At 41.6% G+C, this 13621-nt stretch overlaps 1 protein-coding gene across 1 annotated transcript in view; it reads right to left on the bottom strand.

The window, feature by feature from the left end:
- The window catches only part of LOC146002607 (midasin), a 586494-nt gene that overhangs the window by 94682 nt on the left and 478191 nt on the right, over positions 1-13621 (bottom strand). The window contains exon 38 of the mRNA XM_083140572.1: positions 6374-6530. Coding sequence (XP_082996698.1) covers positions 6374-6530 — 157 coding nt within the window. The remainder of the gene's footprint in view (positions 1-6373; positions 6531-13621) is intronic.

Here is a 13621-nt window from a genome sequence, read left to right as displayed (position 1 = left end):
ATTAGAGGCTGAGTGGACACCACGCCCGCTTTTACCTTGCAATCGTAAGTACAATGCACACAGTTGTCAGGAACTCGAAATAAGAGGCTGCCTTCCAGTTGATTTTTTCTTTAGGCATATTGCAAACTGTGTAGTCACGATCTAAAGTAGAGTTCAGCGTGACACAATAGACGATTAACCCAAGGAAGCAGCGGTGGTTTAGTCGGTCGGGAGAGGTGAGTGATATAAGGTTCGGATTTTTCCGACCTTATCCTCGCGACTCCGGGGCTCACCCAGCCTCAAATCAATAGTAACCGTGCGGGGTAAAAGCGTGGTGCTGATCACACCACCTTCAAAGTGGTCGAGATCGAGAATGTGTAGGTCCCTAGCCCCACATCCCCTATATTTGCATTAATACATGCACGGGGAACTTTATCTTTACCTAACAGATAGGCAACCCAAAATACACAACAATTGCGTGTTGCATAATACGCAAGGATATCTTAAAATCGTGTCAAAAGGAACATTTTCTTTCATGTTCGTATTCTATTTTGAATATTTTACGTCGCTTTTCTACCTTCCTGAGTTAATCGTGACGATGAAGATGCATGACGAATTGATAAAATGGATTATCCAGGGCAACGCAAATCGATTTGTTGCCCTGGACTGAAACCCAGGCACTTTGTGTCGAAAGCTATGCCAAAGAGGTCGGCTCTTTTCGGATGCATTGTGGAATGAATAGTGGAATATAGAAAATGTCAGGTGAGGTATGAAATGCCGAAAAGAGTAATCACAAAAGAATATCAATACTAGTGACAGAGTGTTCAATGGACTTGGTTCTTGAAAGTTTCCTTCTCTGAAATCTACACGGTTCTCTTATCCATCTGAACAGAGATCCTGTGCGCCTATTTCCTGTGTGATTTTTAGTCGCCTTACATTAGTGCATTAATATACAGGGTGAGGCAAAAGTCCAGCATCACCATTTTAATTTGAAAACGGCTTGACGGAGGACGATGAAACTTCGGATATGGGTAATGGGAGTTGGGGCACACCAGATGGGTCCAATATGCATGATGACGGCCATCTTGAAAGCAGTCATTTTTGAATTATCTCCAGATTTTCAAATGGGAAGGGCAGAAATAAGTATATGCAGTTATTTCTCTCCAACCTTTATTTGGCAGGATATTTTGACGGTTGAAGTTCACATTTGGCGTAATGTAATGGATTAATATTTATTCGTTCCGGTGATGTAAGATGGCGCTAACCTCCACGAAGGGATTGGAATTGTTGTTATAAGTGGGGAGCGCAGTGCAGGGTCGTCGCAAAGGATTTCAACGCCCGGTATCCAGAGAGAGACGACATCTCGCATGCTTGTGTTGCAGCAGTTTAAAGAGACGTGATCCGTGCACGACAGAGAACGTAGTGGACGGCCAAGGGACTGCTACCAACAATGAAGCAGTAACGGTAATCGTGACATCCTTAGACAAGAAGAGCCTGAAACGCATTACCCGACGTTTGGCGTCAGTGCCAAGAGTCAGTCCTAGATTCATGTTCCGGCTTTGGACCTTACACCCCTTGACTTTTACCTTAAAGCCATGGCTTATTAAGACAAAAATCAATGATCTCCGACATCTTCCAGCACCGATCCAGCAAGCGGTCACTCCGTGGACCCTGCAGTGTTATTGAGGAAAAGACTTGAATTTTGTGGGGTACAGAATGGGCTAACATGTACCAGATCTTGTAGGACGCCAAATGTGAACTTCAACTGTCAAAATATCTTCACCAAATAAAGTTAGGCGGAAAACAAACAACTGCATATTATTATTTCTGAGAAAGCGCACATCTTAAATGATGTTCCACTTGACACCTTTTCAATTTGAAAATCTGGAGGTAATTCCAAAATGTCGGCTTTCAAGATGGTTGCCATCATACATACTGGACCCAACTGGTGTGTCCCAACTCCCATTATCCATATCCGAAGTTTCATCGTCCTCCGTCAAGCAGTTTTCAAATTAAAAGGGTGATGCTGGACACTTGCCTCACCCTGTATTACAAATGCAGAGTATGTGATAAATAGCTCAATAAAGCAGCAAAATTCTATAGAAATATATAAATTCTGCACACGTTACAGCCACACTATGCAAAACGTTCAACCACAAAACAACATTCTGCTGACGGTCCCTTTACACAAATATTTACATTTGGATTTCATTTAGTTGTGGTTCCTCTGGACTAAACGTTTTATACAAGAGTTTGTCTTCAATTTGTACATTTACATGGAATGTCTGAAATCGACCAATCTAAAGAAGAAAAATAAGCGAGTGAACAATGCATTTCCTGGCAAATTTCGAAAAACACAGTTACAGAAATGAAACTGAAATTTCATTATTTTATTTTCCCATTTGCTATCCCCGTTAAGGATTCGGAGTCACATGCGGACGTTTTATTGTAAATCCTCCTGTATGGAGTACATTATACGTTGTGCTCTGTAATTACTTCTTTAATTTAATTTACTTACACGGGGCAATTCATTCGTAATTCATTCCGAAGTTTCCAGACTCAATAAAAATTAACCACGTTTTGTAGATCATTACAGATGATTGATATGTCCTCCCTTGTAGACGCGGCAGACGTCAATCATATAGTTATTACTGTAAGTTTTGTAACATCTGTTGATCAATGGTAGCGACTGCAGTCACCATCGTTTGGTGAACTTCTGTAATGTTACATGTCATAGGACGGTCTGTGAACGTGATGCCTGATGTAAGCCCATGGATGAAATCACATGGTGTGATGTCAGGAGAGCTTGGTGGCCACGAAACGTGAGCAGAACAGCGTGTGATCCAACAGTACAGGGTGATAATAAAGTCACTATACATTTCTGCATGAACAGGATTTATGTACTGAAACACGTGTCACAGTAGGACACAAAATCAGTATAACTCAATGTGACCACCTCTAAAGCCTAGGCACAGATGCCAGCGATCCACCACAGCCCTTCTCCAACCTAGCTGGTGTAATCTCAGCAACTACAGCCGTAATGCGTTGTTTCAATTGGGTAGGGCTGTCGATCTTCACCTCGTACACCTTAGACTTAATAAACCCCCAGATGAAAAAGGGGTTAGGTCGAGGGGGCAACTCCTCGTTGCGAGGCAAGACCAATCAGTCTACCGGTGAAAACTTCGTTAAGTGATCACTAGACCCAGGATTTTTATGTAATATCAAAGTACAAAATATGTATTATCAAAAGGATATGTAGCTAAATATGTAGTATCAAAGAATATGTAATGTTAATAATAATCGAGTATCTAAGCAAATTCAAGAATTCTGCTAGATATTTATAATCTTTGAACATATTCAACATAATTTTAAGGATATAAGTTGTTGAAATTAAAATTTGTATCAAATTTATAAACTCAATAAAGAACAGCAACGTGTACATATTTAAGAAAACAATTTTGTCAACTATTAATTAATTTTCACATTGCAAATTATTGTAGAATATGTAATTGTGGGGCAGATCCAAGAAGAACTAATGCGTACAGGACTTAAATTTTGTTACAGAGTTACACTAGGTACTTTTTTCAAAGTTTTCACTGCCATCGTTCCGATAAAATGTTATTGTAAGATGAAAGGGGGGGGGGGAGAAACTATAGCATATTTCGATAAATAACAGTTCCCGTAAATTTTTTTGTCTTCAGCCTGTCTTTCGACTTGGCAGTCAATTTTAGGTGACTGTTCATTGATTAGAAAACATGACATCACATGAGCTACGAATTTTCTTCATGTTTCAGAGATCGAAAATATTGGAAAAAGGGTCAAGATAGGAAAATAATTACCGAAATATGTTGTTTCACGTAAAGTAAATGAGCAAATATGTAATATCCTGGAAAATATGTAAAATTATGTAACACTAAACTTATGCAAAATCATGTCAGGTATAATTCGTTTAAATTTTCCTGTTCAAGCTATGTATCTAGGAAGGAATAAAAAAAAGATAAAAAAAGGTAAAGTGCTCCCCTGTGCTTAGCACCACGCCATGAAGGCGTATAGGGGGTGTGGGGGTAACGCCCCACACTTTCTTGATCCGGTCATGAGTGGGGGTGATGTGATCAGCATCACGCCCCTGACCGCCTTTACCCCCAGGGTTTCCCCCAGGTACCCATGTCATTCGACGCTGGGTGGGCACCGGGCCGCTTCCATCGTTAGAAAATTTCCCGGATTTGAACCGGCCGGGGATCGAACCCGGGACCTTGAACATGGTAGTCAGACGCGTTACCGACTGAGCCACCGCGGAATAGAATATGTAATTACATACAAATCCGGGCTGTAGTGATCACGAACGATGATGACAAAATGGGGTGGTGCTGATTGTAGCGTGGTGGGGCCTGATTTTCTGAATTGCCCGGGTTACCCTATATTTTGCGAGTAACCCAGTCGTTTATCAGTACATCAGTCAAAATCACTCTATTGTTTTGTCTGTAGGTGCCTCTTTGTGGTACGTTGCCCGAAAACTTTGTTGAACATTCAATATTGATTCATTCTCTTGCAAATCCAAACACCCGAAACGGTTTCTGTTCGCCTTTATACACTAGCAACACGGTTGTTTTTAGAAGAGAAGAGATGCAACTACGCCGCTTCCCTCTGCGCTCGTTCTACGACAAGTTTGAGATTCTCCGCGTCTGAAGTATTGGTTAATTTTTTTATCGAGTCCGGAAACCACGGGCGGGATTATGACTTACGATATATGATACGTGCCGATGGGTACATCGAAACTTCCAACCTTATTTTCCTACACTCTCTACTTTACCAACAACGTTCCACTAAACCATTCACACGAGAAAAAAAGTAAAACACAAGCGTTAATATCGGACTTGCAGGACTAAAACAATGTTACTTACAATCAAACGGCACCTACTTTAATCAGCATTAAAGAACAAAAACCTATCGACATCACCGACCTCTTGCATGCTTTTTCCTATTGTAGATTTTCTGGAATGGCGAAATGAACGGTCAAGGATAAAAGCAGCACCATTGTAATTCAAAACGATCAAAGGGAATAACAGAATACGTAAGTACGCTCTGTACTGAAAGGGTGAGTGGTAAAATCCCTGAAAAAGAATTCATAATGGGGTGCGATGAAACGGGCAATGAGATGTATTGTAACACGAACCAGCTGAAGAGTTAGTCAAATACAGTACAGTCTTCTCAACGTTTCAACATTCGCATTACTTCAATTAGGAGGTATTTAGGAAAGAAAGCCGTAAAATATCAAAGCTTTGAGAATGGTGTCAAATGAGTTTCCTAACGCTTGGCTCAGGTAGGAGGCGCATATGAAAGCTCGTGCAGTTTCATTTAAGTACCTTAAAAATTTGCAATGTGCGAGACAAATATAAGAGGTGACCTTCCTAGAGGTCAGGTGTAGCGTTCAAATCTTCGGACATACTTCCATCCGGAAAATAAATTTTAACAAAGAATTAATGCACGTATAGGTATGAAAACATTACAATATCTTAGAAATTGACAGCACATGGCAAACTTTACAAAATCACGACTTCTAAAGAGAAATATTCTGTGTAAAGCAACGACTACACCAGAATTCGAAACAAGACCTCTACGTTTAGGAGTTATTTTGGTGATTAATGGATACCATTTAGGCGTTAGAGTCGCATTTTCATCACCAAATGCGATTTAGTAGCAAGTATAGCACATGAGCAAGAAGTACGGTAGATATATGAGAAACACGCGTCTGCGCTGTATAAGGACCACACGACAATCCAATACAAATTTATTTGAAATATTCCTTCATTTTCCTATTGAAACGTTTCTTACCTGGTGAAATCCATCCTTCACCCTTTTAGATAACTTAATTAGGGTTTTCAGGTTCCATTCCATCCCTCATATATTGTAATTGGGCATCAATTAACAGCCCGTTCTGTACTACCTCAAGTAGCGGTCTCTACACTTTCTTTCAGCCCGATCGCACATAGGTAATGGCATGGAAGAGTTGCCAATAAACTCAAAAAGGGACATTCCTTCCCACCTTTAGCCGTATCTTCTTGCAACCTTGCTTCACACAGAGATGGAAACTATGGGTCTAGAACAGGATCCCCAAACTACGGACCGGCATGGTTATCTACGTATATTGCCAGTCTTAGCATTAGATTTAGTGTAATATGACCCTTGACACGAATCGCTCAAGTAGCTACTTCCTCTGGACATATAGGTTGGGCACCCCTAACCATGTGCAATACGGGCAAATTCATTGTCTAGGGTAAGAGCAAATAAGAAACATACGAAGAAGAGAAAAATAAAGAGAGCACTTCACAAAGGGTTTCAATAAAACCAGGCCACCTTAGTAAAAATACTAGTATAAACAGTAAAACAAACTTACCATTTTTGCCCAACAGTTTGAATTCCTCCCAATGTCTGAGAATCTCTTTCGATTTTGAAAGGGACGTGGGCGAAGAAAGCAGTTCGCACCTTACGGCTTTCATGATAATCTGTTCCGTCCTCCATGCTATCTCATCCAGATGCCGGTTGTAATCGGCCTAAAAAGGAAACAGAAAATGATAATCATTAGTACATCAATGTCTATAGACCTGGAATTTTGTACAGTAATAGATAGAAGTGAGTGTATAATGGTGTTACTTATTAACATTTGGCTGTTGCTGCAGTTTGATATTGTCAAAATTTACAAGAAGGGTGGGAATCTCAGTTGATTTGGGTTGTTAGCTGAACTCGATTCAGATATCATCCCTTGAATCTCATTCTGCTGGTTAGCATGATATTGCAGGTTAGCTGCACGTTGTGGGTAGATTTCGTAGGAAAAATGGGAAATTTTGGGAATTTATGGAACACTTCATAAATAATTCCATGACCACAAAACAAAAGGCTATAGGAAATGAATCCAACCTATGACCCAGTGAACGACTCATGATCTCCACTCCGTTTGTGTTTGTCCATTCAACGCTCTTCTTCATTATTGCGATAAGCCTGAATAGGGAGAAAATGGGACGTTACGTAAACGAAAGTACAAAACATGAAATTGAAGATGCCGCTTTCCACTTTGTCTAGAATGGAATACGCTTTGAAAACTTTTGCTTCGCTGAACGTTTGGTGCTCGTGAAACGTGTGACTAACTCTCTTGCCTTCTTAAAAACCCGAAGGTTCATGGCTGCAGCAACATAAGCCTACCATCTGTCCCTATCCTGGGCAAGATCAACCCAATCTTTTCCATCCGTTACCGATTTCCTTTAGTCCCATCACAACGTTATCCCTCCATCTTCGTCTTGGCCTTCCTACAGGTCCATTATCATCATGTTTCCCGACAGGAATCATGTAAACTCTTCTTTTCTCTCCTATTCGTGCCACATGGCCTGCCCACCTGAGTCCTCCTGATTTAATTATTCTAATAATATCTGGACATGAATTATGCAGTTCTAAATTATGTAACCTTCCCCCACTCACTAGTTAATTTATGTATCTCTTCTAATGTAAGGGACCAAGTTTCACATCCATCGTAATACTACAGGCAAATTTACTGTTTTGTTTATTATAACTTTTAGTTTCTTAGATATTATACAGAAGATAAAAAGTTTGTGAAGAGAAAAGTAACACGCATTTCCTGAATTAAGTCTGCTAACGCTCAACGTGTGAACTACTGGTTTTGCGACAGGAAATTCTTAGAGCAAGTTTATACCAGAATGTACATTCTCCAACTACGAATCACTTCTTTCTGATTTGGCTTCATGGAGAGTGGCTTGAATAAGTTACGTCGCCTTTTGCACGTCCCGTAGCTTTCGAAGCATCGACGACGAAGTTTCAGCAAAATGTTCGCCCTGCCTCCGCGTTACCAACTAGAATCCAATTACGAACGCCGCCCGATTATTTAACGCCGGTGAATTAGGATGCGGAAAAGAACGCAAGCTCATCTGCCCAGCCCCTCTGCTCTCGCTCTCACCGAGGGATAGCTTGGTCACGAAAGCAAAATCGAATCTTGCAAATGCTCCACAAATATCGGACTGGGTCCTGCGACTGACTCAATTTGCCGGCATTCCATTCCAGCGTCCTCCCCGCTCTCAGAAGCTGATTGCTGGCTGCGGTGCTTCAACTTCCATTGTCTCTGCTTGTCGAATCCCTTGAATAAAACACGACGCCGAGCTCCCTGATGCCACGAGCTATCTAGCAGGCTCGGTATTATGGCATCGGACGCAGCGGGGCCCGGTGGAAAGCGGCAACAAAAGGTGCTCTCAAGTTTCCATCGTCTTTGTAAGCTTGCTTTTGCAGCGTTTGGCGACCAACGAATATCCACGGTGCACCATGATGGAGACCCATGCATCAAGAATGAATTGCACTCAGTATAGCAGTGGATAAATCACACCAGGCGTCTTACTTTGGGGTGAAAATGGCGCATTCCTTGATTCGGGTGTAACGAGGAGCGTGTATCTACACCATGAGCCAAAAGTCATGATCGGATACTATTTATAGTGCAAGAACGCATTACTCGCAAGCGAAATTTACGTAAAAAAAATTTCGTAGGTTAAGAGGAATGTTTACCCTCCTCGCATACATGGCGTAGTAATAATTCGTCTGTTTTCCGATAGAGATCAGTCGGAACGTTGTGGCGGCGTGCGTTACTCATGTGTTTGGTTTGCCGTTCAAAAGCATCACGTCTCTTCTATTATGCGTTTTTCATACAATTCTCCCCAAAATCACCAAATCTGTTTCTCGGGCAGAGCGGATGGAAAATTTAAGGACTGCAGGCTATTGAGGCATTTGTGCCTCGTCTGGCTAGAGCAAGTACCGTACCTTAAATGACGACATAGTGAGAAATCAAATCCTCCATCATTGCTCAGCTACAATGAGACAAATGAGATTCAACAGGTCGATCTGATCCTTCAATTTTGGTCAAAGCAATGTTAAATATGGATGGTTAGCGCCGCCTCTTTTCGTACGAGCGATCCCGGGTTCGATCTCCGATGGGAACTCTGAAATTTGGTATTGACCCAGCACCGCGAGGACAATCGGTGAACTCCTTGAAAGCCAAGAGTGGTGGACTTAGATCACGAAAGCCAGAAACAAAGGTGATGGGCTCTGCTCTGAGCACGCGTCACGCCGCTTACAGGAAGGGTGTTTCCCCGCGGAGTCGAGAACGTTAAGCATGAACCGGATAACAATATAGGATGGCCCTAAAGTTTGTCGAATTTGGTTTAGGTCTGCTTTATGCGCAATATAGGGGCATAGGCAATGGACCTACAGTTTAGAGGGGGTTCACAAAAACTATAAGTTTCCCACGGATATAAACCAGGGACCTCTTGATTACAATGTGATCAAGTTTTATAATTGTCTTCATGAACTATGCACTTTAAAGAAAAAAAAAAGTAGAATGCATACATACATGATACTCGAAACTTAATCTTCAGTTTTATTGGTTGATTGAGATGGTGTTTTAAGCATACTTTATGCAAATCAAATGTGGGACCCTTTTTGAAATGGGAGGTTATGTTGCACCCTCTCTTTCTCGAACGAAGGGTGGGAGATAAAAATGCAGCAGATTGCAACGCGAACACGTAAATCGGTTTCAGCAGAAGACGAAGTTAATTAATGCAGCATTAATTTTTATTGCCTAGAGAGTAACATTCGCTCCCGTTGCCACCATCGAGTTAATTACAAATTCAGAACTTGCTCCACCAACAGCAGCACTCGCCCAGAAGTATTTGGCAGTCGTCCATCGGAGCAATTCCTCTTACGGCAAAACGTCACAGCGGCAGCGTATCGGAGAATATCAAGATGATTTTGAATACCAGCAAATTCCCAACCGCGAGAAAGGGAGAAGCTCCGCACTGCTCCAGTTTCTACCGATCTCTTCTGGAATTTTGAGAGGTTCCCGACAAGCAGCCGACCACCGGAAGAAGAAAATGGACAGGAAAGATGATGAAGCAACTCCGGGAGGAAAGATTTCCGTGACATTTGCCTTCCCACAGCTCTCCGATTTCCTTTCACCCGGAATGACAAGCCGCAAGCTCCCTGCTAAGATGACAGGTGAGTGGGAATTTTCTCTCGCGCAACACAGATGGGGGCTACCTACATCCTCTGCTCTCTGCGGACTATCCATCACATTCCCAATGCGAACCATTAGCACTTATCTTAAGGGCAGTGTTACAAACTCTCAGCGAGAAAACGTGGGTGCAGCATTTGTCGGAAACATCTGATTTTGGTTGCTGAAACGAATCTTGGGTACAAAGTATTCAATTAGTAAAATGTTGCTGGCCTCGGAGAATTAGACTCAAGCTAACTCTTCGATTGATTTGGTGAAAAACTCTCATTTAAACTCCTTTGCGCAGATAAGCAAGCCATTAAGCTCTGCACTTTCGGTTTAAACCGGAACCCTCTGAAATGGGCCATCGCTATGAACAGAACCAATCCTTAGATTGGAGGTGACATATTAAACCTATTATGCTATTGGGGTTAATGAGAAAAGTGACAGTTTCGTGCCAGGTAAGCATTTAGTTCAATATATTCGGAATGGGCACTAACTGTTACTGAAAAAGGCAAAAATAAGATAAGAGTATGAATTTTTCCCCATGTTGAGCAAGTGGAAGCTGTTTTATAAGTCGATTGTTACGCTCCATACGATCTGTAAAAAATATGATGTATAATTATTTATAGACTCCTATTCCTTCTGAACAAACAACTTAACTTTAAGTTACGGTTAATCAAATGGAAGTTTCGACTTTTCCTTAACACAAACCAAATCTTCAACCTGTCCTTTTCCCGTTTGTGTGTTTTTCTACAGCATCGGAAGTTCTATATTCCCAAGAGAACAAGCGTAGTGCTGTTTCCTCCACCTCCTCCAGCGCACAGACCTCTCTTTCTCCCGCTCCCCGCGGGGAAAGGTCGGTGGGGGAGCAGTATCGGGTTCTCGCGACTGGCTAGACGTGGAAACTGTTCCTCATGCCCTTGAAGTCTCTCTGGTGGAGTGGGAAATGCAGTATACTGCGAAGCTAGAGGTCCGTTCATCGGAATAACTACTTCATATGGTGATAGGTTTAATGATCAATCATCAACAAATACCTTCTCTTACATTACTATGAAAATTAGAGAGAGCAGATTAAATCAACACAAAACCCGTAATTAAAACCCGCCTATTGAATGCCACAATGTTTTATTTTGAATACTGTGATATTTAACATTTCTATATAACGTATACCGTTACTTGGATGTATTAAATTAGGCATATTTTTCATTATTCAATGTTAATATAATTTATATCTTATTCTTAGTCCTGCGTGGTCAAATTTTATTGTAAATTTATTGTACTTAATTACTGTAATGTATTTTCACACTACGGTGGAGTGAAATATGAAAATTTTCAAATTTGACCTGTAATAGCAAAATTATGTTGCCTTTTTCCTTAAAAAGGACGAGTTTACAAATTTCACGTCGATATCTCGATTCTAAAGCTCGCCCAAACGACTTTGAAGTGTTGTGGTATGCAACCACGCAATACATGCCACTTTTAAGCGCTTTGCAGGTACTTTCATCTACTACGATAATGGATATGGTGGGGATGTGGGGCAAAAACGGCTCCTACAAACCACATGTGTTTTTGCCCGCTTGCCTCATATCTGACGTGTTTCCAGCCCGAAAACTCGAGAATAAATGCTATTTCAAGGGAAAACGAAGCCAAAATGTGCAACTCTTAGCGTTACCCAGGTCCTACAGCGAGGAGTCCCGCCCGTGCCCTCGCACCGACCCTTCCTGGGCAGTTCACTGCTGCCCCGTTTTATAGGTCGATTTTGTTCGACCAGTGTGTCCACACTTTTCTTGCTCAAGAGACGTGACACGAAATGGAACAACCGAATTTTCTAGATACGAAACGAGACAAGACCAAATTCTTGTCTCGTGGGCAACACTGATTGTACATATCCAGTTACGTGATAATACTAGAACAAAAACTTTCAGAATGGCTTCTGCATGATGTTGTGTGGCCCCCCAAGTATTGATTTCAGGTTGTTGGAAAATTGTGCGGCGGTGGAAAGTGTCCAATATTTTTTTTCCTGCATTAAAGTTTTATCAGTCCTCCAGTCGAAATAAAGCCCTGTCAAATTCTCTTCCTAACATGACTTGGTCTGCAGGTGTGCTCCCAAAATACTCTCTTCCCTCCTAATTTTTTGCCGGTCACTGATGACGAGCGAAAGTTAAAAATGTTATGTATTGCGGGCTTGCATACGTACAAGACTTGTAAAGCGATTCGGGTGAGCCTTAAAATCAAGATATCGACGTGAAATTTTAAACTTGTCTCTTTGAAGCAAAAAGGCAACATAATTTTGGTATTACAAGTCAAATTTAGAAAACTATAATTTTTCATTCCATCTTATTGCAAATATTTAGAGCTTTACGCCTGGAGAAGAGCACCGATTCCAGTAGGTGCCGATAAAGACGTGGCGGTATGTTGTATTCTAGTGCGCAGCAAGTCGACGTAGGTTGAAGTAATGCAAGTAGTTCCGATGAACACCACCCACATACGCTGCGATCGGGCCACGGAAAGCAATATAGGAACGAGAACCAGCTCAGAGTTAGCCCATCCTCTATATTCCTTGAGTGCACCATGCGGGAAGTTCCGCTCACTTTCGAGATTCGTGCGTTTTGAACTTACAAGTTCAATTACAATATAACTTTTATAAAATAATACATTTTACGAAATGTACAATATAACTTTTATAATATAATACATTTTGTATTATGATTTTAGGTCGACGATATTTCCTATATTATATAATTTGTCTAAAGCCTGTTCAGCGAAAGAACAAACGTCAAAATTCTATTGTTGTCTTTTCAGTCGAAAGCCTGGGAGGGTCACACGAGCCGCTGAACCTTGGTCCAGTTGGAGTGGCGAGAGGAAATTCTCGTGGTATTCTGTGTTGCCAAATTTTTCGTTTCGAGTTGTTTTCGAAACAGGTGTCACTCTCAACAAAGCCAAGTACGGCGAAGCGTAATGGTTGCCGCCGCATAGCAAGCTAGTGGATCTCCGATTCCCCGCCTCTGTCTGAAATACGAGCGAAGGGTACACGTTGACAGGAAAAAGTGTTGTGTACAAGTGCACAAAAATCAGGCGTGTAGCAAACACCGCTTTCCCCCCCTTGAAACTCCCACAACTGGAGACGAAAAGTCTGGGTTTCCTGACGTTTGTTCTTTCGCGGGTCGGGTTTTAGTGAGGTTTCATGAAAACCATACAATTTAAATTTATAAATAACGGGTACACTAACAAATTTGTTCCTAAATATTTAGTTCTTTGGCAAAATTATAAACACCGGCAAAGGAATATAACAACCAATTCTCAGTTTCGATGGTTGATTGTGCGAAACGTAAAGAAGAAACGATAATGGTTTGCCTCGAGCCACGAAACGAACGCGACAAAGCCGACTGGTCGTGCAGACTCTCTATTAACGTAATTGAGGATTCGCGATAAAGCGACCTAACGATCGCCACAACGAAGAGACCCTAACCACCGAACGCTCTCTTGTTCCGTTGTACCGAATAGAGTCGGAAATGAGGAACATTTTCCGGAAAAAAGGAGAAACTTTTGTTCAGGAGAGCAACTTTTTCCATTCTCCCATCCATCGTCCTGTTTCCTGGA

Source organism: Lepisma saccharinum, chromosome 18 (genome assembly GCF_977018435.1).
Source record: "Lepisma saccharinum chromosome 18, izLepSacc3.1, whole genome shotgun sequence".
NCBI classification, from domain to species: domain Eukaryota; kingdom Metazoa; phylum Arthropoda; class Insecta; order Zygentoma; family Lepismatidae; genus Lepisma; species Lepisma saccharinum.
This window is presented reverse-complemented; position numbering and strand designations above follow the sequence as displayed.